Raw genomic sequence first — 27,888 nt, forward strand, 5'->3', positions numbered from 1 at the left:
ATGAGTCCATAACCGTTTCATGACGAATTTTGCAGGGCCGTAGCAATATCGTTCTACCTATTGATCTATTAATCTGCGATGGCTGCAGAATATAGTTTGGTGTGTGGAGGCACAATGCTCACCATCCTAAAAATATGATACACATAGAAATTGGGCAGTGATGTGTAAATATGCTCCAAAGCCTGCAGGTGGATGTTGGGGTGGTGGAGGGGTTAAAACGGGAGCGGTAGAAGTGAATCTTCAGCTCTTTGATGTAAAGGGATTGAATCTTTTCAAGCACTTCAGAAGTTTAACTGTGATGTGTGGTTTAACTTTTCATTCTTTTATACACTAAACAAGAGAGAAAATTCACCCTTTAATTGTAAAGGAAAATATTACCCTCTGCTGCTTGCAATGTAGTCTTAACTCCAAAAGTGTTTATTAAAATCGTAACAGAATTTTAAAATGCTTCAGCTGACTTGCTGAACCTTTGTGCCCACCAGTTATGGAAACGACGCAGTGCCTCACTAGCCTACTACTGGGGCACACTGTGCAGAAAAAAGGCCTTTGAAGAACCTCGGCCTGGATTTCACGGCGTGCTTGGTCACAACCCTGTGACGGGACGTGCAGAGCCTATCTACCCCACCTCCAAGAGGCACCTGCGTGTCTACCTTGTGTCTCTGCCCTTCGTCCTGCTTTGCCTCTACCTGTCCCTCTACATCATGATGATCTACTTCCAGATGGAGGGGTGGGCTCTGTCCATCTATGATGAGAACCCCACATTCTGGACACACATTCTGCTATTCATCCCTAGTATCATCTATGCTGTGGTCATAGAGGCGATGAACCTCATCTACAGATATGCTGCCGAGTTCCTCACTGAATGGGGTAAGTCCACTTTTTCATTATTGTGCATTCACACCAAACCATGTTTCTTGCATTAATACAAGCTCTGGCTAGAGGGCTTGATTGCTGATGATATTACAAGAGAATCCAGAGCTGATGAGTTTTCACAATGCAGCGTGAAGCTAGGGTTTTCCTGTAATTCAAATGTTTTAATTCAACAGTCCCTTGATTTGCCTTTAAGTGTGCACCATTTTGTCTCATTGGGTAGACTTAAGGCCAAATAATTTTTTATTATACGCTCAAGACCCTACAATAATCGTGTGTGTGTGTGTGTGTGTGTGTGTGTGTGTGTGTGTGTGTGAGAGATCTCCATCTTAGGTATTATCATGCAGATGAATGAAAAAACAGTTATGTGTTTAAGAGTACAGCTCATGAGATCACGGTGAAAACTATCCGCACTGTTCATATTGCTGAAATTAGAACGATTTCATTTGAGCGTAATAAAAACTTTATTAAGGAAATATATGTTTTTAAAGTTGATGAATGTAAATGAATTGACCAGAACAAAAGCAAACAGCACCTTCAAACTATGAAACCAATTCAAAACATCAAAATTAAAAATGGACTGCTGTTCAGACTTCCCATGCTTTGATGTCCATCTGAGGTCTGATTACTTTCAGGACAGGGTCCAAAGTTAACATCATTGTCCATCTGTTCTCTTTGTTCTTCAGCCATTTCACTTTGAACCCCACAGTGCAGGCTGCGAAATTCTTGACACAGAAGCCACAGCATGTTCAAGACACCAAAAGCTAAAGTGTTGTAAGACGTTTTGTTGCCGGTCATCCAGGTCCAGGTCATCTCTGAGGTCACTGAGCCAATTTAGAATTAGATAGCTTGGTAACCGACACTTTTGTTCCTCCTCCGCGCAGCAACTGTCACCATATTGAACACAAAAGTAAGATGTGCTCCCCCCCCCAGCGTTCAACCTCAGCGCAATTGGCAGTAAAATGCATGTTGCATTAGTAAATCAGTTTGTGTACCTGATTTAATTAAATAAATGAAAAGCTAATGATGGATGATCGATAAAAGTACAGACTTTAATTGTGTATTTCAAATCGTTTAGCGAAGAAACTGCATTAAATCTTTTGGAATGGAGATCAAAAGGTTTAGAGTTTTATCCATTGTATCATTCAATCACTGTTCACAGGAACTTTTTATTTGTGACAGCAACACAATACAGTACAGCTCTCAGTAAATGGAAGTGAAGCCATCAATAGGATAAACCAACCAAACACATATTGTAAGATAAAACCCTACACTGTTAGAGAGAACCTCAGCAATCATGTGATCCCCTGTGAGCACAAACTTAGATCGTTGGGATAATGTTGTAGTATGAGGTCTGATGGGCCCTGATTCAATTCAACATTCTCACAGATTTGGAGATAAATAATAACACAAACACACCATGAAAGTAACTTAGATGCTTCTTAAGGCAAATAAAAGGAATGTTTTTAAAGGGCTGACCCCAGGAAAAGTCAGGCTTTGGTCAGGTCCTGGAGTTCCAGATTTTTGGCAGTCATTGACTGGTTTTCATCCAGTGAGCTTCTGCTGTGAACATTGCGATGAGTTATTGCTGACATGTTTTCCGTGTGTTTAGAAAATCACAGGCTAGAGTCTTCATATCAAAATCACCTGGTGCTCAAAGTCTTGGTGGTGAGTGAAATGAGTTATCCACAGTTTTCTGCCAACTGTACCCTTTATTGATGAGAGTGCAGCCTTTCTTATCACCACCTCACTTCTCATAACTGCCCTAACTCTTTTTTTCTTTAGTTCAACTTCTTCAACTGTTTCGCGTCGCTCTTCTACATTGCCTTTGTCATGCAGGACATGGAGCTTCTCAGACAGGTAGGTCTGCCTCCTTCGTTCCTTCTTTGATTCTACTTCCCATCGTTCTGCTCCTCTAGTTTTTACAGTTCCTTTCTTTTGTTTCTCTCACCTCCCTCTACCCTGGTTTCTGTTGATATTTCTTTGTGTCTGCGCTCTTTCCAGAGTTTGGCGACCTTGTTGATCACCAGTCAGATCTTGAATCAGTTCATGGAGGCCTTCCTGCCCTACTGGCTGCAGAGGAGACGCAACAAAAAGATGATTCGCAAAATCCAGAAGAGAAGACTGTACGAGGAGAAAGAGCTTCCGCTGGTAGAGCAGGTCCGGCTCGAGGCCGACATGAGCACATACTTGGTCAGTACATGTGATCTTTAATCAGAAATCAAATGACGTCTTCTGCGACGTTCTTTAATTTGTGTCTGTCTGTGCTCTCATTCCTGCTCAGGGAACATTTGATGACTACCTGGAGCTCTTCCTGCTGTTTGGTTATGTCAGTCTGTTCTCCTGTGTCTTTCCTCTGGCTGCTGTCCTTGTGGTGTTAAACAACATCACCGAGGTTTACTCTGACGCCTTCAAGATGTGTCGAGTGTTCAAACGACCCTTTGCCGACCCAGCTGCAAACATTGGAGTCTGGCAGGTATTTTCATTTAGTTTTGAATGCAGTTGCTGATGTTTATGAGAAAAGAATGATTTTTGGTAGTTTTTAATTTAACAAATATTGCTGTACAACTATAAAGTACCAAAGGACACAGATATCCTCCACATCCTTACTGCTATATTGGACGTCCTTCAGAAATGATATTGGGGTACTCTGAACATTAAAGCTTTCTGTGGACAGGTCATTGTATTTTTTTAACATGCTGTCCTAATCTAAACAGAGCTCCTCCATTAAAAATGACATATGACTGACTCTGTGCTGTGCCCAGCATCCAGGTATGGTTTCCATTCGTGGAAACGAATAACTGTCGCTGTCTTTCTACCTCTGTGTGCAGCTCGCCTTTGAAGCCATGAGTGTGATAGCTGTTGTGACCAACTGTGCACTGATTGGCATGTCTCCACAAGTCAGATCCTACTTCCCCGAGTCAGAGACACAGCTCATACTGTGTACAGTGGCTGCTGAGGTAATTTACGTACACACACACACGCGCGCACACACACGCACACGCACACACACACACGTAATGTGTGACCTCAGACTGGTAAACAAAGGTCAGATTTATGTAGTATTTTGGAGTAACTTTGTGATGTTATGAAACAAAACTTGACTAGTCTTGTATAAGAAATTTCAAAAGTGACACAACTGAAACTTGGTTTGGCAGAAAGTAAATGGTATATTTATAATAGCAGAAATAACACAGCAGCAGAAATGACTCCATTGATGATGGCACAAGCATCTCACAGAGCCATGCCGCTGTGTATGTTTTGCCAGGAGTGGAACAAACACGTCTAAATGGAATGCTAGGAAGCAATTTGTTATACCTCCTTTGTGATATAATATAGTATATAATACGAGTATAATACGCCTGTTTTGAAAAAACTGTATTCTCCATTCTGATAGGTTATAATTATATGTAGTTAGTTAGATATAGTGATAACTGTGCAGTCATTCTTTTTGCATGGTTATAGAGGCAATTTTGCCATTCACTTTCATTTAAGGATCAGTGAATTTACCAAGGAAGACAACACAAAAATTGGACTTGTAGCATTATTCCTGTATTTTTTATTTTCTATAGATCTCATAATCATTTTTGGATACATTAGTGTTTAATAGCGTTCTTGTTAACACCGTGCTGTTCTGTAGTTGTGCCAGATGCAGATTTTTGTTCACTAGATGGAGCCACAGCCCAAAGCAAGGGCTGAGGGTGACGGGCAGAGTGGAGAGTGTGTGTGTGTCCGCACATAAATGAAATTTGCACTGTGCGTATTCAGCCTATAATTGTTTGAGCTTGTGTGTGTGTGTGTGTGTGTGTGTGTGTGTTAATTTGAGCATTCACGCTGCAGATTCCTCTTCTCCTGATTCTACCTTTATTAACATAACGTCAGCCTGCTCCCCTTTTCTATGTGCCCTGTTCAAACAGTGCAGCCTAACACACCTCCTGCCTCCGGAGGGGGGGGGGCTCAAAATAACAGCACAAACAGGTGAGGATGTAGTGAATGGGAGGTGCTGCAGTATGGAGATTTTTTTTTAAGGACATTCATAAAGAAAACAGTTGTACGTTTGTGCTGCTTTAACAACCTCCTGAGGGACGATTGTTTTAACTGTCTGGTTGCTGCCTGAGACTGTAAATGCTCTTTAAAGTACTGTAGCTCACTGTACAACATCTCTCTGCTGATGCCAAGGCAGAAACTGGGTCACATCGATCGTCTGCATGTTGAACGTGTGGTCGGCACACACAGCTGAAAACTCTGCAGTTCACAGAGAAGTTGTTCTTTGTGGGTGATATTTCTCCTGCAGCAGCTGCCAGGATAAGCCTGGGTTTGTTTAAACCTTTCTTTTTGCTGGGAGTTCTCTATTAGTGTGAGATGGATTGAATCGTTTTAGCCTTGCTTTGTCTCATGGGCTGCAGAATCTGCCTCCTAGATGTGTCTTTTGTCCAAAGAGTCACCATTTGGAAAAGATGATCGGTCAGAGTTTATGCATCTGCTACGGTCTGCTGTTGAAATTGAAAGTGGGAGAAATGGGATGGTATGTGTCTCTTCCACAGTGTATGGTGATAAATAGGAAATCCAAATAGAATCAAGTGAATTGAATCATCAAACCCCTCTGGAGCCCTTTGTGAGGGAGCTGTGGTGTTAACAGATTCCGCTTTGAGAACCATGGGTCTGATGACAACATGCTACATTATACATGATCTGATGACACAGCTCACTGATTTTTTTTGTTGTTAACTTTACTTACTGAGGGGGTGTAACAGCTCTGTGTTTGGATTAATTTCCAAGTGCAGATGTTACTGATGACAATAGGTCGTTTTGCAGGTAACTGCTCATGCACCATCAATGGCATGCAGAGACTTTTACAGATGGGTGAGACGAGTGGGTGAACCAACTGCATTCCAGTTCCTCATCATCTCTGACAACAGTGTAGCAGTACACATACACAAACGGCCAAAAAAAGACTGAGCATCTTAAAAAGCTGAATATTGTGAAGTTTGTCAAAGAGGTCAACTTTCATGCTCATTGAAGGTAAAGTAAATGGGTCAATGGTCTGTACTGGTCTGGGGTGCTGTATCACCTACAGTGACAGACGTCATGAGGAAATATGAAAAATACAGACCCTGCAATATTAGAGAACGAACCCAAATGATTGCCTAATCCCCTGCAAACTAGCACTTGTCAACAGAGGGGAGGAAAAACTCCCTTTTAACAGGAAGAAGCCCCCATCAGAGCCATGCTCAGGGAGGCTGAACATGCCATTTGCCCTTTCCACAGTTCAGGGATGAGGGTAAAAGAGGAGGATAGAAAGAATGCTAGGGAAGGGTTTCGTGGGAAATCCCACCTTTCAAGTATTCAGAGAAATATCTCTCAAGTGCCACCTGCTGTGCCTCTGGCTGAATTGCAGACAATTTAATTGAAATTAATAGCAAGTGGAATGACTGTCCTACATCGACTCCTGCTACTCTCCTCTCAGTTCCAGCCTTTGTCAGCATGACATAAATGCTCCCAGAAAAAATGAGAGATTTAACAGCTGATAGTCAAGCTAGCTTCCAAAGACAATTACCAAGTGCAGCCAGAGGGGGGCAGTAAATTTCAGGATAGATGTAATCGGGCAATATGAGATCTGTTTTGGTCCGAAATGCTGGTCTGAGCTGTAAGGACAGAGATTGTTTTCACTTTAGTATCATTTTAATTGATGTCTGTTTTTATATTTGCTTGTATAAGACACGCTATTTTCTTGTTGGGAAGCCAAAATCAGAAGATTTTCACCATCGCTGTCTTTAGTTAAACACTTGTCTTTCACAAGTCATTAGCCAGTGAGCATACCATGGTTAATCCTCCCTTTCTGACTGTAATGGGGGCCATAATCTACTAAATGAATATCACGTTGCATGCGGTGTGACTTGAAACTAGCAACAGAAGCCATGAACTCATCAGGCCTGCAAGGATCATTTTACCATAAACTTCCAAACAGCTGATCTTCTGTTTGCCAACAGAGGAGTCACACAGGTTTAGTAGAATGCAGGTTTAAGACACCTCCACACTGGCTTCTTTGACTTTTAAGAGCTGAATGTTACATCCATCTATTCAGTCTATACACTGAGGTTAAGACATGAACCATGTAGTGCTGATCCAGTTGAGTTAAAGAATGTAATGATAATCGAATGAACGGATGTCCTTTAGTAGGACTGAAGATATTTTAAGCTTTTAATCAACCAGGTGTGTTTTTCCGCAATTTGTTTGTTATTACTTATTACTCTCAACTTCTCTGATATTCCCTCCAGCTTCAATTTGTAACACAGTGGCAGCTTTTTTTCATCACTTTTAATAATAACAATAATAATAATAATAATGTATACTTTATTGATCCCCGTGGGGAAATTCCTCTCTGCATTTAACCCACTCCCTCAGTGAAGCAGAGTGAATATGACCTTTGTTTGTTTGGTGTGTGTGTGTGTGTGTGTGTGTGTGTGTGTGTGTGTGTGTGTGCGTGTGTGTGTGTGTGTGCGTGTGTGTGTGTGTGTGTGTGTGCATTACATGAGCCCTTACTCTAGACTTTTTCTGATTAAAGACTCCAGGGACTCCAGTAAATCACACTCACAGCATGTTGCCTCTAATCCATCCTAACCTCCTCCAAACTGTCTTTTGGGCTGAGTAGAAGTGAACATGACTTTTTATAGCAGAGGGCTGCGCTTTGGGCCTGGGGGTCATGTTCACTGCTTGATTTGCACTCTGCCTCACTCACCTGAATCATGAGAGGAGGTGTGATGCTGCTTTTGCAAACACAGAGGGAAACCAGGTTAGCTCACAGCTTGGTGTTTGGCTTACACTCTCGCTTTGCAGTGGTTGTATATGAGCAATCCATCCTGCCGCGACACACTGCATCAGTCAGGTGTGTCATGCATTTCCTTGCTTTTCTCTTTAGTGCACACTGCAGACCTGTGATGGAAGGCTTGGATCAAAGTAGAGATAAAATGAGTGAATGTGGAAGCAAAAGGAGGAGAAACGGGAAGGAAGGGACTGAGAGCAGAACTGCCAGGGCTGATGAGAGAGACAAGGAAAACGATTGACTGAGGAAAAGAAACCTGTGTGTGTGTGTGAGAGAGAGCGAGCGAGATCCAAGCACGTTCTTGCCTGCTACCACCACATTTCCTAGAATTGAGCAAACAGGCTATTAAAGAGATGGCACAACAAGAACAGTGAGAGCCAGCTTGTGTAATGTTAAGTGTGTGAAAGAAGAGCTGCACATGAATACACATACATGTGGTTTATTGACTCAGCAGCCAGTATATTGCTTTTAGAGAAACCCTTTCTAATTAAAGCTGCTAACAGGTCTGTCAGTGCATACATTGTTAAATACAGCTAACTCCAGGCGGAGCAGAGCCTCTAACCCACTATCTTAGTGCGGACAGACAGGAGATCACAGATGGTTTTTTTTCCTTCGAAGCATTTCTCATTGCTCTTCTTAAGTCGGTCGTCATCTCTTTAATAAGAGAAGGCTGATTCAGAGAGCTGAGGGTTCAAATCAAAACCCTCAGCTCCTCTTATCTCTGTTATGGGGGTGGGTTGGGAACAGGCGCGAGGGCTTCGCCGCGCCGCTTTCCAGCATCAGTGCTATGATACCTGGGTAATTGCTGTGTAGGGTTTACACACATCAGTGAGCAGTAACTAGGCAACTGGCCAGCCTGCCGCTGAAAGAGACAGAGACTTTCTTTCAGAGTCACGGGTCTGTCTGTTATAATCGACTCATTTCGGAGGAGGAGCTGAGGAAACAGAGCAGGGACTATGAAGTGTGTCTGCTTACAAGGGACCTGAAAGGACGGGAGACAAGATCACAGCCTAATGGCATGGAACAAGAAAGGGTTCACAGTTATTGGTTATTTGAGCTGGTGTGCAGCACACAGGTGTTTTCAATTTGACAAAACTTTTAACACAAAATATCTCGGCATGATGGAAAACTAATTAGTTATCATGGTTTGTGTGTAGCCTGTATTGTGTATTTACACGACTTCTAAGACTGACTCGAACCATAAATGCAGTATTTGAATTGAGAATATTAGTGCGTAGGACACAGATATGTCCTAAGGCCCTAAGTGATGTTTACAGCTTGAGACAGTCTATAGTGCAAACAACAATACATTAAGTTAAAGCTGGAAGAAGCAATAGTAGTCAGTATGTGTTATCAGAGGTTTACATCCACTCATGCCCACTCATCATGGGTATGAATGTCACAGTAATTTTGGGCTTCTTGGAGCTGATTGTACTACATACATGATGATTGCACATGCCCATAATGAGTGTATGTAACCTGCTGGCCATAATTGTTTATAAAAGCATCCGTAGGGGTTATTATGCATTTAATTTAATTTGTAAAGCTTATATTCACTCTAAATACACAAACTTTTATGAAGTCCAGCAATCGCTCTCCTTTAAAATTTGGTTTGATGGTTATTTTTAGAGGCAAATATCTGTCTTAAAGGCTGTTAGATGCTCTGGGACCATCATAAATGGGACCGAGTTGAGCGACGAGACTGAACGAACAGTTACATTATAGCCTATAGAGCAGAGTGGAACAGCAGTGTCATGGTAATATAAAAATGCTTTTCTGTGCTGCCAAAGTCTACCAGTTCAAAGTAAAGTACGTTATTATAATACAGACCATACTAACTGCTCACAAAGCTGATTACGGGTCAGTACAGTACAGTACATTATTAACTTTGTAATCTAAATGAAGCCAAAGACCTGACATTAACATAGCTCTGTGTGGTGATTAAGGTGCCTGCATGGGACAGTTTTTTGTGTGTGTCTGTCAAATTGTCTTTTTCAGCAGCCCACCACACAGTAATCTCATTACACTGTTTTTAAAGACAATAAGATGATCTTATCTGCTGGCAACCACAGAGCAGCAGCAGGCCAGGATCCACCCATAAACTAGTCTAGCCTCCCACTCTGTATTTGAGCTTTGTTTACACTGGAGGAGCTTTGAACTTGGTGCGCAAAGCAACTTAATCTTCTAAACCTATATTATGTAATTAAATGACCCCACTCTACAGCTATTTGTATTGCAATGCATTGTTTTGTTTTGTTTGTGATAGCACTGAATGCAACGTCGTGTTATTATTTCCTTGGACTTTACGTTATCACGGTTAGCTAATAGAATTTCTTTGAGCAATTAGAGAAGGATGCCTCCTGCTTCCCTAATCATTATCTAGAACCAGTATTTTTATAATTCCACTGGTGTGTTTGTCCCTGAGTGGCACCTTCATTAGTATGCATAGATATTTGACCCATCATCAGGATGACTCAAGTTTATCACGACTCTCACTGTGTAATTCCCTCAGTAGTCTGGAGACCGCATCACAGCTAAGAGGAGACTTAGATTTGGCCTTAAAGTTATTGGCTGACAAGAAAGTCATGACTCAAAATGAATACTAATGAGTGTATCTGCTAGATGTGCAAGCTACTGCATGCAAATATGTTGATCATGACATAACTTAATCGTCTAATGTAGACCTCATGTTGTGTTAACAGCTCATTGTGCTGCCACCTGGTCAATAAAATCGGTGTATGCAGCTTTACTTTACGCTGAGTCAGACCTCACGAATCAAGTCGCACTGCATCGTAAAGACTGACATGCCTCGCTGTCCTCACATCATACAGCAAACACACTCTCCCAAAAGTTGCGATCTCTCCCTCTCACGTCGGTGCCGCTGCTTCCCTGCGCCGCTGTTGGCTGTCCCCAGCATTCGCATGTCTGCTCATCATCACTCCCTAATTTGATATACAATATTTTTGGTGAGTGATGAGCTCCACAGCATAAAAACCAGACTTTTGTATTCAAACTACATGCTGGTGCATTCCTGTTTCCTGACTAAGTTGATTAAAAAAATATTTAAATACATTTATTATTCTTGTTGCGTATATCAAGAAGCAAAAGCAGGGTTTCTCCTGCAGACAAAAAAAATTGCGACACAATTTTTTGTTTGTTTGTTTGTTCCACATGTTCTCATTCATTTTTCTCCTCAACATTCTACACACAATACCCAATAATGACAAAGTGAAATAAAATGCTGAAATGTATTAAAAATCACAACATAACATGCAGATAAATATTCACAGCTTTTGCTTCACTGCTTTGAAGCATGTAGGATGAATTGTTCAGAAGACTTTAAGGCAACATGAAGAAGACTGTAGTGAAAACACAGTATGGCAGCTAGCTGTTAGAAAGATGCGTTCTGCTCAGATCACGTATGAAAAGGCAGTTTTTCTGTTTGTGTCTCATCAGTAAGATTGACGGTGGAATGAAATGTAGTCAGTTCCATGCTAACAGCAAAATGTACTAAATGATTTGAGCATTAGCGCGGTGGCTAAGGTAACATTAGCAATAAATCTGGGCAGTATGGCCAAGAATTCACAATTCCTATTTGTTTTTTCCTCATTACATAAACGCAACAAAAGAATGAATTCCAAAGTAGTCAAAGAGGGAAGTGGCTTTGCATGATTCATAGTTCAAAACAATTCTTGCTTTTCTTTTGTTAGGTGGCCACTCGGCTATTTTTGCTCCTCTTCCTTTAAGGCCACCCACCCTTCTAGTGAGCTTCCTTCCTGCAGCAAATTCGAAAAGCAGGTGGGTGGGGTTTCTGTCCTTTACAGCAGCGGTCCTCAACCCCCGGGCCTCGGACCGGTACCGGTCCGTGAGTCGTTTGGTACCGGGCCGCGAGAGTTGAGGCTCAGGTGTGAAATGTCTGGTTTTCAGGGTTTTTATCGGTTTTCAGCGTTATTTTGTTATCGTTTTTATCGTTAACTCGGTTTTCCTGGGTCTTTTCACGTGTGTTATGAATAAATCTTCTTTTTTTGGTACCGGTACTAGTTTTATTTTGTTGTATTTATCCGCGACACCTTAAAGGCCGGTCCGTGAAAATATTGTTGGGCATAAACCGGTCCGTGGCGCAAAAAAGGTTGGGGACCGCTGCTTTACAGGACAGCCTCTCGCCCAGGCCTGCTGTGAGTTATTAGTCAAGAAATGGCTATTAGGTCTGCTTTAATTAAAACTGTACACCCTTCCAGAATAAGTAGGATAGCAAACCAACAGTAAAATCCACTTGTTATCTTTTCATTTAATACAAAGAATACACCAGGAGGCTATAGAAAAATCTTAGCACCACAAGATTTTTTTGACTTGGCGTGGTATTCTTGGAATCCATTTCTTTTATTCTCTTAGTAAGTTCAAGTTGTGTCACTGAATAGCATGTCAAAGAAAATACCAGAGTCAGTGACATTCACCAACACCTTTGTTAGATACACCTCTTCAAATTCTTGTTAACACAAATATCTAATCAGCTAATCATACGACAGAAAGGTATGCAGACATGTAGACTTTCCACTGATCAAAGTGGTCAAACTAAGCATGGTTGTGGGCGTCAGATGGGCTACTCTGAATGTTTCAGAAACTGTTGATCTGAGCGGCAGCTCTCACAACCATCTCTGTGGTTTACAGAGTATGGTCAGAAAAAGAGAAAATATCCAATCAGCAGCAGTTCTCCAGCTGAAAATGATTTGTTCTTGTTAGAGTCAGAGGAGAATGGCTAGACTGCTTCAAGTTGGCAAAGGTACCCATGATTTAACAACCAAGGTGTAACTAACAAAGTGACCTGTAAGTTTGCACTCCATGTTCTCTGTGTATTTTTGCCTGAGCGCCTCAAACAAAGCAAACTTTATAGTAAACCCAGACAGCTCATATCAATCTGCTCATATCTTGATTTGATGCGAGATAATAACAGGTCTAATTAGTTTCTTTGTTTGGAGGAGTGTCCAGGTGTTCCTCTTTACGTAGGGCTACACAATATTAAGCTGTATATCAAATACTTGTTCTTCAAATAGGAAATGGCAAACCTGTAATATCCAGAGTTTGTCTTTATAGATTTTTTTTATAATTTTAGAACATTTCTCAGCTGTAGTAACATTTCTGTTTGCCCTACATTTATTTACTTGATGAAGCAGAACATCAGCCTTTGCTGGTGTAATTTAATCAGCGTAGCAATGATGATACAAATAGTTTTCATACTGAGCATTTGAAGTTCAGTCACATCCATTGTGTCAGACAAAGCAGAATTTATTGTCAGGCTCAAATGTTTCACAAGTTACCTTCTTCCAACCTTCACCGAGTGTCCTCTGTCTTTAGTCTAACCTTGTGCTGTTGAACACACACAAATATAAATTAGCCTTCAATAGCATTAGCAATTCGCTAAGAGCTGGACTGTTTATTCTGCACTTTCAATCAATGTAACAAACCACTGAGGTCAGGGATTTCTGAGCATGTTCTGGTTGTTAATTATTGGAGCTGCTGTGCTGACTGGAATGGCAAAATGTCTTAGTTTATGCAACTTCAAGCTCACAGTGTTCCAAGTGGCATCAATCAGAGCATAATCTGGGGTCATATTATGTCCAACTAGGCAAGATAAATTATTTTACCATCCTCAGTGAAAGCTAGTGTTAGCGTGGGAATCTATGTAATTCCATTGTCTTACTCAAATCACTTGGTTTGATAACCCTGAAAGCCATTCCTGTGGAGCAGTGCACCTTGTTATCTGCTCTTTTTTTTGTTCCATCTACTGTAGCATAAGTCCATTACTGTGATGAGGAAAAGGGTGCTGAATCAAAGAAGCTGATGGCGGCTGGCCGTGCTCCAGATGGACTGGCGTGTGTGTGTGTGTGTGTGTGTGTGTGTTTCATCATCTTTATGGGAAAACGCATATTCTGCTGATTCAGAAGTGTGCAGTTTGCTGTATTTGATTACTCGAGGTCTGACAGAGAGAAACTGAGATCTGTGGACCCAGTTAAGACTTTTACAAGCACAAAGTGTTCTGGGTGTTGGGTCTGTATGTATCCTAATATGCAATGCACATGAAATATGTTTTTAATTTTTTTTCTGCTCAAAATGTTTGGGTAGCACGAAAGTTTGATATTATGGCCCATGGATATATTCATCAAAAGTTACTCTAAATCATGTCATATAGACACAGACGCGATTTTTTGTACTCAAAATAAAATTTTTGTCTTGTTAGCTTTCCTTGAATCATCTTCCTTGCAGAATTTTGGCATTCTAGCTGTCAGATCTGTTCCAAACGGGAACGTGTCGACGGTTACTGTTTCCTTTCAGAGTCATTGTTAGAAGGCAGAGTCAAAGCTGCCTGTGCTGGGTTTTTTTTCATTCTCATTCAGCTTCAAGGACACGTACCGGGGCTGTCTGTCTCACTCTGACGGTCCACTCAGTCACTCCCCTTCTCCTCTTCTGTCCTCTGTCATTTTAAAAAAGTGTGTCCCGTGAAGGACACCAATCTTTAAAAACTGTAATCAGGTTATGTTGATGTATCTTTCAAAGCATGCTCTCCTTCCTCTGTTCGGAACTAAAAGGATGTAAATAAAACGCTGACCCTGAACTTCTTAATCCCTATGATGTGATTGTCTGTCTGTGATTTCAGCATGTACTGCTGGGCTTCAAGTTCATTCTGACCTTCCTCATCCAAGATGTTCCCAAACACATCCAGGACAAACTGGCCCGTCTGGAGTTTGAATCATTGGAGGCCCTCAAGAAGAAGGTAAAGTCTGACTCTGCTCTTACTTTCTTTACTTTGTTACCACTCAGCAAGTTGCTACCTGTCCTCTGACATTGGTTGACAACAATAAAAGGCTGATGGGGCAATGTCATAACCAGCGTTGGTCAAGTTACTTGAAAAAAGCTTCCCCCCAAAAGTAATCCTTTAACTTTACCGATTACTTATTTTTGAGAGTAATTAGTTACTTAGTTACTTTTTAAAAACATGATTTACAACCTGAATAGGTAATAAAGCAATAGATCTTTCAGCCCAATTCTACTTTTTCTGAATAATCCATCATATAAAATGTAATCAAATGGAAAAGTCTCTTTTTAAAACTTGTTTTATTAGTTTTAATCTTTTAACTTTATGCATCAAGCAAAAATGAAATTATATGCAACATTCCCTGACTGGAAGAAATTTGTTTAACATTTAAACAAACATTCTGCACATTCCAGCATAAAAAAATAAAATAAAATAGTTTTTTGTGTTTACACTCACTCTTGCACGTAAAACACAGCAGAAAATAAATAAAATCAAAGGCTCAGCAGTCCTGTTGCTCTATTTTCACCTGTTTAGCAGGAGTGGGGCAGGCGGAGGTTTGCCCTGGTGCAGGTGTGTCGCAGCCATCATGTCAGTGGAAGGATCCGGCAGTTTCTCTGTGAATTTCACATTCCCGTGGCAGCATACTCGGTGCTTGCGCGGACGTTTAGGGGTTTTTTCGCTGTAAAAAGAAGTTTTCTTCCCACACAGTGAACAGCGGACACTAATGTTTTTGTCACTTTTTACAGAATCAAACTCAAAGTAAGGTCAGTACTTCCACACTTTAAACGCTGCACGCTCAAACTCTCTGCCGCACTCGATATATTAACCGTTTTTGATCTGCACACAGCTGTTGCCACGAACGTCGCACTCGCTTACGTCATTGTCATGAGACACAAAAAAATCACGGTTTTAGTAACGCAGTAACGCAGCATGCTCACGGGAAAGTAACAGTAATCGAATTACCTTTTTTGAAATGTAATCCCTTACTCTACTCGTTACTTGAAAAAAGTAATCGGATTACGGTAATGCGTTACTGCTCATCTCTGGTCATAACCCTGCCAGGCTGGCAGGCAACATGAACACCAAAGTTTATGAACATGATAATTTGAGAACGAAATGATATAGGATTTTCAATTTGATACCGTAGGTGTATCAACTATGAAGCTGAGGGGTACCACGAGCCACACGGCATTTTCTTTTCACTTTGCTTAGTGGGAGGAGTCCTCATCACCAGAGGACTCTGTTTGTAGTAAATGGTGTCAGCAAGAAACACAAAGAACAGTTTCCCATCTGAGAACAAGATGTGATCTGAACTTGATTTTACCAATACATAAAGTAAAGTTGTTGTTGTTGTCAGTTGGCTCAGTCCATCCCTAATGGACCGATCCAACCTTTTTCCGAGTTCTGATCTGATAAACTACCTTTGCCGTGGGTATAAGGAGAGTGAAAGTAAACAAACATCTTTATCAGATCTTTCCAGTCCTGCAGGCTCACTTTGAAGATATTTCACACATAATGCATATACTACTATACCAACAGCTTCTGTCTGGAGGTTTGCAAACATTTTTTACATCACTTGAAGATGGTCAGACTGCTCAAATTCTGTGCTTAGCTTCCTTCATCCTACATTTGATCTACTGCTAGCTGCTGCTGTTGTGTGAATAAGTAAACCCAGAATAACACAGAGCAGGATTTCTTTCTTTGCACTGTGCATCGACTCATTGTCACTGATATTCGATCCAGCCTTTTGGATCAGTGTCAGATTTATATCCAATCCAAATATCAGAGTATCCCTAATAAGGCCTGGAAGTTTGAGGGTTCTGCACAGTATCTTAGCTATTCCCAGGACTGCACTCTGCATTCTGGACAGAGACCTCTTATGTAATCTCTTATTGCCACTCAACCCACTTTGGACTTTACCTTCCACATTTGGTTCATTTGTTCCTTTAGCCCCATTACTATTCCACGGCCTATTTCCTCGTGTTTCTTCTTCCTCATGTTACTGTCCACTGAGTTTGCCACATCTAAACACAACTGCAGTCTTATGTACCTTGTCAACCACCATTATGTCTGATTGGTTGGCCAGCAACTGCTTGTCTGTCCCACTGGACATTAACCTTGTTCTTCTCAACCACCTTTGGTCGTGTCTCTCATCGAGAATTGAGGACTTCTTTTTTTTAATGTATTTATTTATGCAAGTTTCAAAATTTTTTTACACATTCACAAACAGCGGGACAGAAGAACACAGACAATAAAAACAATAACAACCAAAAAAAACAAACAAACAAACAAAAAAAGCAGAGCAACAAACCACACAACAGGGTACAAGGCCAGCACTTATTAAAAACAGCAGAGAAGCAAACAAAGCAAGTGGTATACATGTCAAACAACTCACAATCTAGTGAGTCCAATCCACAAGATCAAATCCAAAGATCGCTAGGAGGAGCTGATAACAATCATGCAAAAACAGTTATGGGCAACAGCTCAGAATGAAAGCAGTTAAAACAATGTGGTCAGGACCCAGGGCGTGGACTGTCCTTCTTAATGTGGTCTATAAAGGGCCCCCATATCTTCCTGAACTTCTCCATGGAATCAGACGTAGAGAACCGAATTTCTTCCAGGTATAGACAGGAGACCATCTCCTCGAGCCACCTCTTGAAGCAGGGAGGGGAGGCAGATTTCCACTCCCCCAGAATCAAACGTTTGGCAATCACCATACCAAACATGAGGGCCTGTTGAACAGCAAAGGGAAGTGCCAAGGAGTCGCCGGAGCAGCCCAGGATCACCATAAGACAGTCAGGATACAGTTGCCTATCATAAACAGTGCTATAGAAACTAAAAATACTAGTCCAAAAGGCTGTAAGCGTAGAACAGGACCAAAAAAGATGCCCAAGAGTACCGTCCACAAGTTTACATTTATCACATTTGGGGGAAACGTTAGGAAAAATCTTGTTCAATTTGGTTTTGGAATAGTGCAGTCTATGGACAACCTTAAATTGAATTAACTGAAGCCGGGCGTTAACAGAGCATAGTTTTATCCGACTTAACACTTCAGCCCATAGATCGTCAGAGATAACCAAACCAGTGTCCCTTGTCCAAGCCTCTTTAATATGGCAAGAGGGGGCTGCCGAAGAAAAAAGGTTGACAAGCTGAGAAATTAAGTGTTTTGAGGTGGGAGGTTCGTTCATCATATTGTAAAAGACATGCTGTATGGGGATGGTATCTAAATTTGAGAATGCTTGCTTGACATAATTCCTAATTTGTAAGTACCGAAAAAAATGACTTGTAGGGAGATTGTACTTTGTCTGAAGCTGAGCAAAAGAGGCAAAATGATTGTCGATATAAAGATCCTTTATAGCAATTAACCCTTTGACAGGCCATTGTTTGAAAGCAGCATCCATTGTACTAGGCGTAAAGCTAGGATTGTGGCAGATCGGGGCAAAAGTTGACACTACCGGGAGGTTCAAGATTCTCTTAATTTGATTCAATATTTTTACGGAGTTGCAAAGAATAAAGTCATCACATGCACTTTTAATAACCGATTTTGAAAATAAGATAGCTGGCAAGGATGCTCCAGTGTGCTCGATAGCAGTGCTAAGCTCCAATTCGAGCCATTTAGGGCTGGACCTGCATCCCACAGCATCACCAACTATAGGCAGATTCCAGAAGACCCAGGCTCTGGCATTACAGGCCCAGTAATAATGTCTGAAAACTGGAAGGCCCAGACCACCCTCGTCCGAGGGCTTTTGCAAGTGAGACTTCGAGATGCGGGGGGGCTTGTAGGCCCAAACGAAAGGCATGATAATGGCATCCAACGCTTTGAAAAAGGAAGACCTGAGAAAAATAGGAACGTTCTGGAATAGGTACATGAATTTAGGGAGCACAACCATTTTGATTATATTGATACGACCAATCATTGAAAGTGGGAGAAGTTTCCACCTATCTATCATACACTTGAGCTCATCAGTTAGAACCGAATAATTAAGCCTGAAGAGGAGTTTTGAGTTCCTAGGGATGTTAATACCCAGGTATGAAAAGTAATCCTGGGAGACCTTAAAGGGCAAACTAGACAGGAAATCAGGGCCCAGACCAGACGACAGCGGCATAAGAACAGACTTCTTCCAATTTATGGTGAACCCTGATAGGTGGCCAAAGCTGTCAATCAGCTTAAGAAGTGGAGGAAGGGAGATCTTTAAATCTGAAAGAGCCAATATGATATCATCTGCATACAGACCGATGGTGTACTCTGACGTGCCACAATTTATACCAGAGATATGGGAATTGGCTCTGATGGCAATGGCCAACGGCTCAAGAGCTAAAGCAAAAAGCATTGGAGAGAGGCAACAACCCTGCCTTGTCCCACGGTGTAAGAGGAACGGGAGCGACCTCTCATGGTTGGTAAGGACCGAGGAACGAGGGCAAGCGTAAAGCAACTTAATCATATTCAAAAAATTCGACCCAAAACCAAATTTTTCAAGAGTAGCAAACAAATAACTCCATTCCACTTGGTCGAAAGCCTGCTGGGCATCGAGTGAAATCACCGCAGAATTGGGCAGTGTCGTTGAGTACATCGCATTTAAGAGACATCTAGTATTAGAAAAAGAGAATCTATTGGGGATAAAACCCGATTGGTCAGGATGAATTATAGAGCCTATGTGCTTATTTAACCGGTTGGTTAGGACTTTAGCAATTATCTTTTGGTCTGAGTTGAGAAGACTTAGGGGACGATAGGAAGAAACATTAGTTTCGTCTCTGTCTTTTTTCAGGAGGAGACATATATGGGCATCGTAGAAAGAATGAGGGAATGAGCCGTTTAACACTGCGCAATTTACCATCCGAAGTAGCAGGGGAGCGATAACGTCAATATGTGTCTTATAAAGCTCTATCCCGAAACCGTCCGGACCACATGCTTTTCCATTAGGAAAGGAGCAGATTGCATTTCTAATTTCCTCCAGCGTAAAGTCTGCATCGAGTAAGCCCTGTGCAGCCTCAGGAAGAGTCGGGATGTCTAAAGCATTAAGAAAATTAGTGATTTCAGCAACTGTGGCCGTAGTACTAGATGTGTATAACTGACAATAAAAACTGCGAAATCTGTCATTTATCTGCTTGTGATCGGACAGCAACTGGCCAGTTGCAGAGAGAATTCTGTGTATCGCCCTTTCAGCTTGAATGCCCTTCAGCTGTCTGGAAAGCACCTTGTCAGCCTTTTCACCAAGCTCAAAATGCTTCTGTTTTAATCGACGAATACAATTCATGACCTGCTCCCCCAACATGTGGTTGTAGTCATATTTCAATTTGAGAATGGTATTAAGTGTGTCAGCAGCCCCGGTATCGCGATACTTCTCCTCCAACACAGACAGCTCTGCCTCAATATTAGTACGCAGCCTGAGTTTGTCCCTCTTCTGAGAAGCTTGATAAGCAATAATATGGCCTCTAATAACGACTTTAAAGGACTCCCACAAAACAGAGTCTGAAACTACACCATTATCATTAAATTGTAAAAATTCTGCGATTTTAGTAGATAGGTAAACCGTAAAAGAGTCATTTAGATATAAAGAGGGGTTAAATTTCCAATTGTATTGGGGGGTATATAGGTTGAAGTCAATTACCGTTGAGAGAGGTGCGTGGTCCGAAACTAAAATACTGTGATAAGTGGAACTAACCACTTTCGAAATAAGCCTGGAATCAATAAGAAAATAGTCAATTCTACTGAAGCTGCCATGGACAGGGGAGAAGAAAGAGTATTGCTTTTCTAACGGATGCTGGTGCCTCCAAATGTCAACCAAGTCCAAAGATTTAGTAAGAGTATTGAGTACAGAAACAGCTCTCAAGGTTGGGGCCAGGGACGCAGAAGACCTATCCAACAATGGATCGAAATAACAATTAAAATCACCACCGATAATGATATTATGGTCATTGTATTGTGAGACAAGATTGAATATTTTACTAAAGAAGTCAGGGTTGTCAAAATTAGGGGCATAGATGTTCAAGAGGACTACAGGGGTGGAGTTGACTGTACCTGTAACAAGTATGAACCTCCCACCTGGATCACATATCTGAGTTTTGAATATAAAAGGAATAGTTCTGCGAACAAGAATGGCAACCCCTCTCGCCCTGGAAGAAAAGGCGGACTGGTACACCTGTGACACCCATACCGATCTTAATCGCCTCTGCTCTGAAGGTTGGATATGGGTCTCCTGTAAAAAAATTATATCAGAAGACAGAGATTTTAAATGCGAAAATACTTTACCACGTTTAAGAGCTTTGCCCATACCCCGACAATTCCAGGTTGTAAAAGTGATGTGGCTCATCCCCATCTTAAGTGAGTGGATGGTGTACGACGATGTGGAAGGACAAAATGAAGGCTTTGAGGTTTGACAAATAAAGAGCTGGCACTTACATCAAAAAACAAAAACGACACATATTTAGAAACAAGTAGACCCCCCCCCCCCTCCCACCCCCACCCACCCCACAAACCGCAGAAAAAAAGATAGCGGAACACCCCCAATATCCAACAGGGAGGCAGCCGGGAACCAGGGCCAGCCTGACTGAACACTAATACTCAAAGAAAATACCGTGGAGCCCCGTGCGCCCCACATATAATCTATTTAACAAACATGAAAAACAAAATTGTGCACCAAGTACGAAAGATCCAACTCAAATATCTAGATGGATATAAAACTTTAACCGTTGCAACAAAACTGCAAATATGCAGAAATGAGACAGAGCATACAGAAACATGTGCATATTCCCAATATCACAACGTAACACAAATACTGTAGAGGCAAAACCCAATAGGCAAAATAGGCACTGTACACCGTTTCAGTGCGGGAAAGAGATGAACTCTACAGTATGTAAATCACAGTATGCAAACCAAAAAAACCTTTATATTGCGCATTGATCAGCTGAGGACAAAGATGTTGGATCAAAACATTCAACATAGCTGGGTAGAGAACATTACTGCAGAAAATGCGCGAATATGTAAACATGTCGTGAAATTAGTAAGTCACTTGTGAATTATTATTCATTTGCAGAGCCAATGGAGTCAGCAAACCGTGCAGCTTCCTCCGGCGACATAAAAGTCTTCGATGTGTTGTTATATTCGACATGGAGCTTTGCGGGAAAGCGAAGAGAGCACTTAGCACCGGCGTCGATCAGCCGCTTCCTCACACCACCAAAGGCCTGCCGCTGCGCCGAGACCTCTGCAGTGTAATCAGGAAAAATGGAAACTCTGTCTCCGCGGTACAGCAAAGGAGACCTTTGCCTGCTGAGTCGTAGTATGTCAAACACATCACGGTCGTTGTGGACTTTAGCGATGATGACACGTGGCCGTTCATTGGGCTGTGGCTTCGGTCTCAGGCTACGGTGGGCTCGGTCTATTTTTATCGGCCTGCTGAAGTTCTCACGACCCAAAAGTTCTGGAAGTAGGTTAGCAACGAAGTCGGTAGGGCTGCCTTTCTCATCCCCTTCCTTAACTCCCGCAATCCTCACGTTGAGTCGGCGAGAGCGCCCCTCCAGATCGTTGACTTCAGCTTTGAGGAGAGTGTTAACCACCTGTAGCTCTTTGCACGATGCTTCCAGCGCTGCTAATCGGCTATCGTTAGCGGACATAGCTTCATCAAGGTCTTCAAACCGGCGCTCAGACTCATGATATTTCTTCTGGAGAGAAGTTAGCGTTGCATCAATTGCATCGAGACGGCCCTCAACCGACTTCTTCAACCCGTCCACGAGCGAGGTTATTTTGGAAAGCTCAGCTCCATGGTTAGCGATAGCCGCTAATATGGCATCATTACCTGCCGCCGACTGGCTCGCCTTGGACGTATCCCTCTGGCTCTCATCTTTCTTCGGCATGATGACAAAAGATTGGCTCCGACAGTCCGCGAAACAGATTTTAAAATTACCCAGCTAGAAATAAACTTAAAGTGCAACTTTATGAGTGAGAAGGCACGGAGAGCACAGAAAACACGTCTACTCCATAGCTGCACACGAGCGCCCCCCAGAATTGAGGACTTCTAATGCATTTCACAGATGTTGCTGTACATTGCTTGGTCCACACTTCCCAGCTTGCATCTTACATCCTGCTACTATGTGTTGGCTGGTGCTAGATTCCTGCCTCTCTGGATTTGGTGCTTGTGAGGAGTTTTCATGTCTTGACATCAGTGGCTTCAATCTTCGACCTTCGGGCATCTTTATCATGGTTCCTGTTGACCTGTGGGATACTTAGGTACTTGTAGCTGTCCTGTATGTCTGCTATTCCGCTTTCTGGTAGATCCACTCCTTCAGTCCAGTCCGAATGAGGATTGTGGTGAAGTGAATCAGTAAGTCAATGACTTGCTCACTCCTGGTATACAGCTTGGAAGTCATCCAAGGAGTCGTACCGGAGGAGGCTAATGGTCACTCCAGTCTTGCTAACCACCAACGCGCAAACATCCAACAGGAACAACTCAGTACATTTAGGCATGCAGGCATGGTCAAGATGACCTGCTGAAGTTCATACCAAGTACTGAATGTGACTTTAAATACAGCATGGTTATTGGTACAAGACTGGGTGGTCTGAGCATTTCAGAAACTGCTGATCTACTGGGATTTCCCACATAACCATCTGTAGGGTTTGTAGAGAATGGTCCAAAAAAGAGAATATCCGGTGAGCAACATTTCTCTGGGTGATAATGCATTTTTGGTAAGTGATATTTTGTTGGCACACTTTGGGCCCCTTACTACCAATAGAGCATTGCTTAAATGCCACAACCTACCTGAGTATTGTTGCTGACCATGCTCATCCCTTTATGACCACAGTGTACTAATCTTTCTTGTACCAGGATAACTTGTCGTATCACATCGCTCACATCATCTCAAACAGTTGACTGCACGCAGATGGCCGCCACAGTCACCAGATCACAATTCAGTAGAATACCTTTAAATTGTGGTTGAATGTTCAGCTGACAAATCGGCAGCAACTGCATAATAGTGTCATGTCAATATAGACCAAATTATGTGGTGAATGCTTCAAGCTACCACTAAAAATTAAGACTGTTCTGAACGGCGTCCAAGCTGGTACTAGCAAGGTATACCTAATTAAGTGTGGTAGAAATGGCTTTGAATAACACGGTCAGTAGGGCTGGGCCATATTATACCGTTCACGGTAATACCGGTATAATGTTAAGCAACGATAGGAAAATGAAATATCGCGATAGAATGGGAGTAAAACGCGCATGCGCAGTGCCTTTGTTTTCATACGCACATGGCCGATTGTTGAGTGAAACAGATGAACCAGAATTGGTTTGTAAAAATGGTGCAACTTCCGTGATGTGGAACTGGTTTGGTGACTTCAGTCAGGAGAACAACTGAGATAATCCATCCACAATACGAGGTTAGTCATTAATATACTGCAACAACATGGGAATAGAGCAGCTGCCAGAGAATTCAACATTAATGAATCAATGGTACAGAAGTGGAGGAAGCAAGAAGAATGAGTTTAATAAAGTTTGATTTATCTGACTGCTTTGTTTCGCTTAATGTGCCTTATAATCCCGTGCACCTTATGGTCCGAAAAATGCGTACTGCACACTGCAGTTTAATGTTGCAAAGCACCTCTTTTTAACTTCAGTGGATATTATACATGGTTATGCTCAGGATATGTCAGCCCATTTCTACTGGAAATGCCTTTTGGTTAAACTTTCAGCAAGGAATTTGCATTTGCACTGTTACATTTTTATAAAGCTTTAATGTACATAAAAACCAGCTTCTTGTTTAAGTGAAAATAAATGGAAGGTTGTCTTTTTGCGCTAGTAATGTTGTGGAGTTGTATTTTGTCTCGCATCAATTATATCGTCGGTTATATCGTTATCGCAAATTTTCAAATATATATCGTGATAAATATTTTTGGCCATATCGCCCTGCTCTAACGGTCAGTGTATGTGTATGTAATGTCTTTGAGCAAAAATCTCAGAGTTCTCTAATCGCTATTTATTTCTACCAGTTTGATTGTATATTCCTAATATGGTCATCTCAGGAACACAGCTCTGTGGATAAGCATAGAAACCCCACTTGCATGACATTTCTCATATAGTTATTTACTCAACATGCATTATGATGTGCTTGTATTTAGTAGCTATTGTGAAGTGTCAGATGTATACAAGAGCAGGGAGCTTGTGTATATCTCCATAACAACGTACAGCTCCAGAGCTTCCCACTTAGCATTAAGGCGAGCTCTCAATGTCTGTCTCAGACCACTTTACTGAAGATAAATGGTGTGCCCTATGCTAATAGTATTGATACGGCTCCACAGTAAAGCAGTGGCTTTCTGTGTGCCGCAGCTATTTGTTTGATGTGGACTGACAGAGCTGAGTGCTTCTCTGATGATCATCATTTCTTTCATATGGTCTTTGCTGCCCTTCAGTATGTTGCTGCTCCTCTATATATTGCTGTTTTATGGTCTGACTCATTACATACCATTTGCCAGTCTTACCAGAAGAACTTTAAAAAGAACCGCTCATTATTCATACTCACTATGTAAATAGATTAGATTTCATCAGTTGTTACCACAGATATATTGAATATATAACCACATCATGCTAATGTTTGCTTCCTGACTGAATATTCATCTTTAATTGGTCTGTTTCATGTACACACTCTCCTATTAACCAGTTATGTTGGCTTTAATTTGTGGTCTCTTGCTTCTGCAGAGACAGCTCCACGGAGGGTGAGTAGCTCACAGGCTGTGTGCGATTGCGGAGACTCTTTTGTGTTTTCACTGCCGAGCACTTGGTTGATATTTAATTACTTATAAAGTTGGCTAGTCACCGTGTGTTCTAATACAGATGTTTTTGGTGTGAGTTTGTGATCTAACAAGCGGAGATGTGTGATGCTGTGATACTACAGTTAACAGTTTAGTAAGAGAACCACTTAATGCTCATAATCAAGGTGGAAAACAGATGCTGGTGATTCACCTGTCAGCATGAAAGAAGATTCTCGTCGTAGCATCTGAGCGAATGAATGACTCCTCAAATATGAAATGTATATCCTAGGCTTCTCCTACCTTGTCAGCCTTCTTTCTATCAGTCTGACTGTCCTCAGAAAGACAGCCATTCAGACAGAATGAGAGCTAAATGAAGATGGTTTTCTGCGACTTAAGGCAAGCTGCTACATTAATGTAGTAACTCAAGTAGGCAGACATGCTGTGTCGGAGGTTGGAGGCCAATGATGAAGACATCTTGGGTAGAAGAAGCTACCTGAGAAATTACATATTACAAAACAAGCAGACATTGATTCCTGTTCTCAGTCTGAACCAGAAGTTCTGACCTGAAGCTCTAAAGCTGAAGTGGTTCTTTACAAGACTGTGTCGCACACAAATCTGATGCACATGTAACATCTATCCTCTGATGTTCCTGTAGCAGAACTCCAATTTAGATTATGAACTGCGTAAACCGAAGTTTCATCTCAAGTGAACCATAAGAGTAAAATCATTCTGTAATAACCGTATGGAACAAACATCCTTCTTTTTCTGTAATAATTATGAAGAAGTTCAACAACATTCTGAAGCTTTTCACATTTATTAAGGAATCATTTAGAAAATCAGGCAGATGTGTAATTTCAACAGTTGTATATACTCTATGGTGCAAAATCATAAGAATATTTATGCTGAGAGTTTTACAGATCCACAGAGTCTCTGTTTAGAAGTCAGGAGAATGTGTACATCCTATTTTTGTTGTTTTTTTTTTTTACCTGGTTTTGCTTTGTTTGGCTTTTTTACACTCAGGTTGTTGCTATTTCACCACAAGACATCAATATATGACGAGTAGGAAGTGACACTGTTGCTATAACTCAGTGTGTCATGTGCTACTGCCGAAGGACCCCTCATGTGTCGATGTGATACACCAGTGGTTTTGGCACGCTCAATGTTTGTGAGCCAGTTTGCCTTTAGTGTGGTACAGCTGGCTGAGAGCCACGGAGCTTTTTAAACTCACTTAGTGAAACGTTTTTTCCAGCACGACAGCTGGACTAATTCACTCAAGAACCAGATCAATAAGAGAGTTCTAGGATTTATGGTTTAAGTTCATTAAATTTGAAAATCGGAAAGAAGTGTTTGATTAGACTAAAACGGAACATGAAGCTCTCTCCCTCATGCTACTCTATAGAGTAATAATGTGGTGGGGTGAAATGCATTCAGACATAGAGGGTATCATAGTGTGTATGCAGCATGGACTCGTTTGGAGAACTCGTGCAAGGATCTCAGATTCCCACAGGAGATACTTGATCAGACGGATTAGCAGCTTTCTTGGCTGCACTTCTTCAGCTACATGTCACCTTGCTCTGCACCACCATCTGAACACATCAGTCACAGCAGACTGAGAGGCCGGCACAAGATCCTGCCATAGTTTAACCCTGCTGTCATTAGGAAGAGAACTGGTAGATACATGTCACACCGATGCCATCCCAGTGGATATATGTCTGACTTTCCAGGGCTGCGTGTAGAGAAGGGCTGAACGATTATGGAAAATAATCTAATTGCGATTTTTTGCCCCAATATTGCGATTGCGATGCGATATGCGATTATTTTTTAAGGTCTTTGTCTTCTGTATTATTAAACAAAGACAAGCAATACATCATATAGTATGGCCAATACTATATTACATTAATTTTAAACTGTTCTTTCCTGGAAGACAGACCTCTGTTATGATGACATGAGGTGATGCATGAATTGATGACTGACATTTTTATTTAACTTCTTCAATCACAACAGTATATTTGAACATACACAATAGATTATTTTTAGCTTACAAACATCTGAGCATAAAGTGCTGACAAGGAACCCTGGTGTAAACATTAAAATGAAAGTCAGTACAATGTGCAGATTGCAGAAATATACATAAAAAAAAATCAGTGGCTTTACCACACTCAGTTTTTCGACATCTGTGAACTACTACAGTCATTCAATTAAAAAATAATATTAAATAAATAAAACTAATAAATAAAAAATACACACATCTTACTGATCTTTGCAGTCAGTAACATTACACATAAAGTGCAAACATAATAGCAATTGTATAAACACACACACAAACACGCCTTTAAAATTTAAAGGCGTGAAATTGGACGGTCTAGCCTTCTGATTAGCTAATCAGAAGGCTAGTTCTGATTAGCGTCACCGCTGTCTCGGTGGAGTTTAATAAACTCGGCCGTCTGCTTCTTGCTATCTAAAATATAACCAGACACTGGTGTAAATTCTCGACTGTCTCATACTTCTGTTTAATAAGTTTTCTGTTTGACGTTTAGTCAGCTGTGTGAAAACCAAGGAGGAACCCACCCGGGGGATTAATAAAGTTTTATTTTATCTAATCTAATAACTTTAATCTCAGCCAAACCGATTTACTCACGAACAAAC

The 27,888-nt window shown here is 41.4% G+C and overlaps 1 protein-coding gene across 6 annotated transcripts in view; it reads left to right on the plus strand.

Moving 5' to 3' along the window:
• The window catches only part of ano10a (anoctamin 10a), a 43,702-nt gene that overhangs the window by 9,913 nt on the left and 5,901 nt on the right, over positions 1-27,888 (plus strand). For 5 of the 6 annotated variants that reach the window (XM_012921525.3, XM_004560082.4, XM_004560083.4 and 2 more), the window contains 8 exons: positions 483-867; positions 2,483-2,538; positions 2,656-2,730; positions 2,875-3,063; positions 3,155-3,346; positions 3,702-3,830; positions 14,346-14,462; positions 25,190-25,206. In XM_012921525.3, coding sequence (XP_012776979.1) covers positions 483-867; positions 2,483-2,538; positions 2,656-2,730; positions 2,875-3,063; positions 3,155-3,346; positions 3,702-3,830; positions 14,346-14,462; positions 25,190-25,206 — 1,160 coding nt within the window. The remainder of the gene's footprint in view (positions 1-482; positions 868-2,482; positions 2,539-2,655; positions 2,731-2,874; positions 3,064-3,154; positions 3,347-3,701; positions 3,831-14,345; positions 14,463-25,189; positions 25,207-27,888) is intronic. The other variant, XM_012921526.3, reaches the window with a different exon arrangement.

The sequence above is a fragment of the Maylandia zebra genome, linkage group LG11 (assembly GCF_041146795.1).
Source record: "Maylandia zebra isolate NMK-2024a linkage group LG11, Mzebra_GT3a, whole genome shotgun sequence".
Taxonomy (NCBI): Eukaryota; Metazoa; Chordata; class Actinopteri; order Cichliformes; family Cichlidae; genus Maylandia; species Maylandia zebra.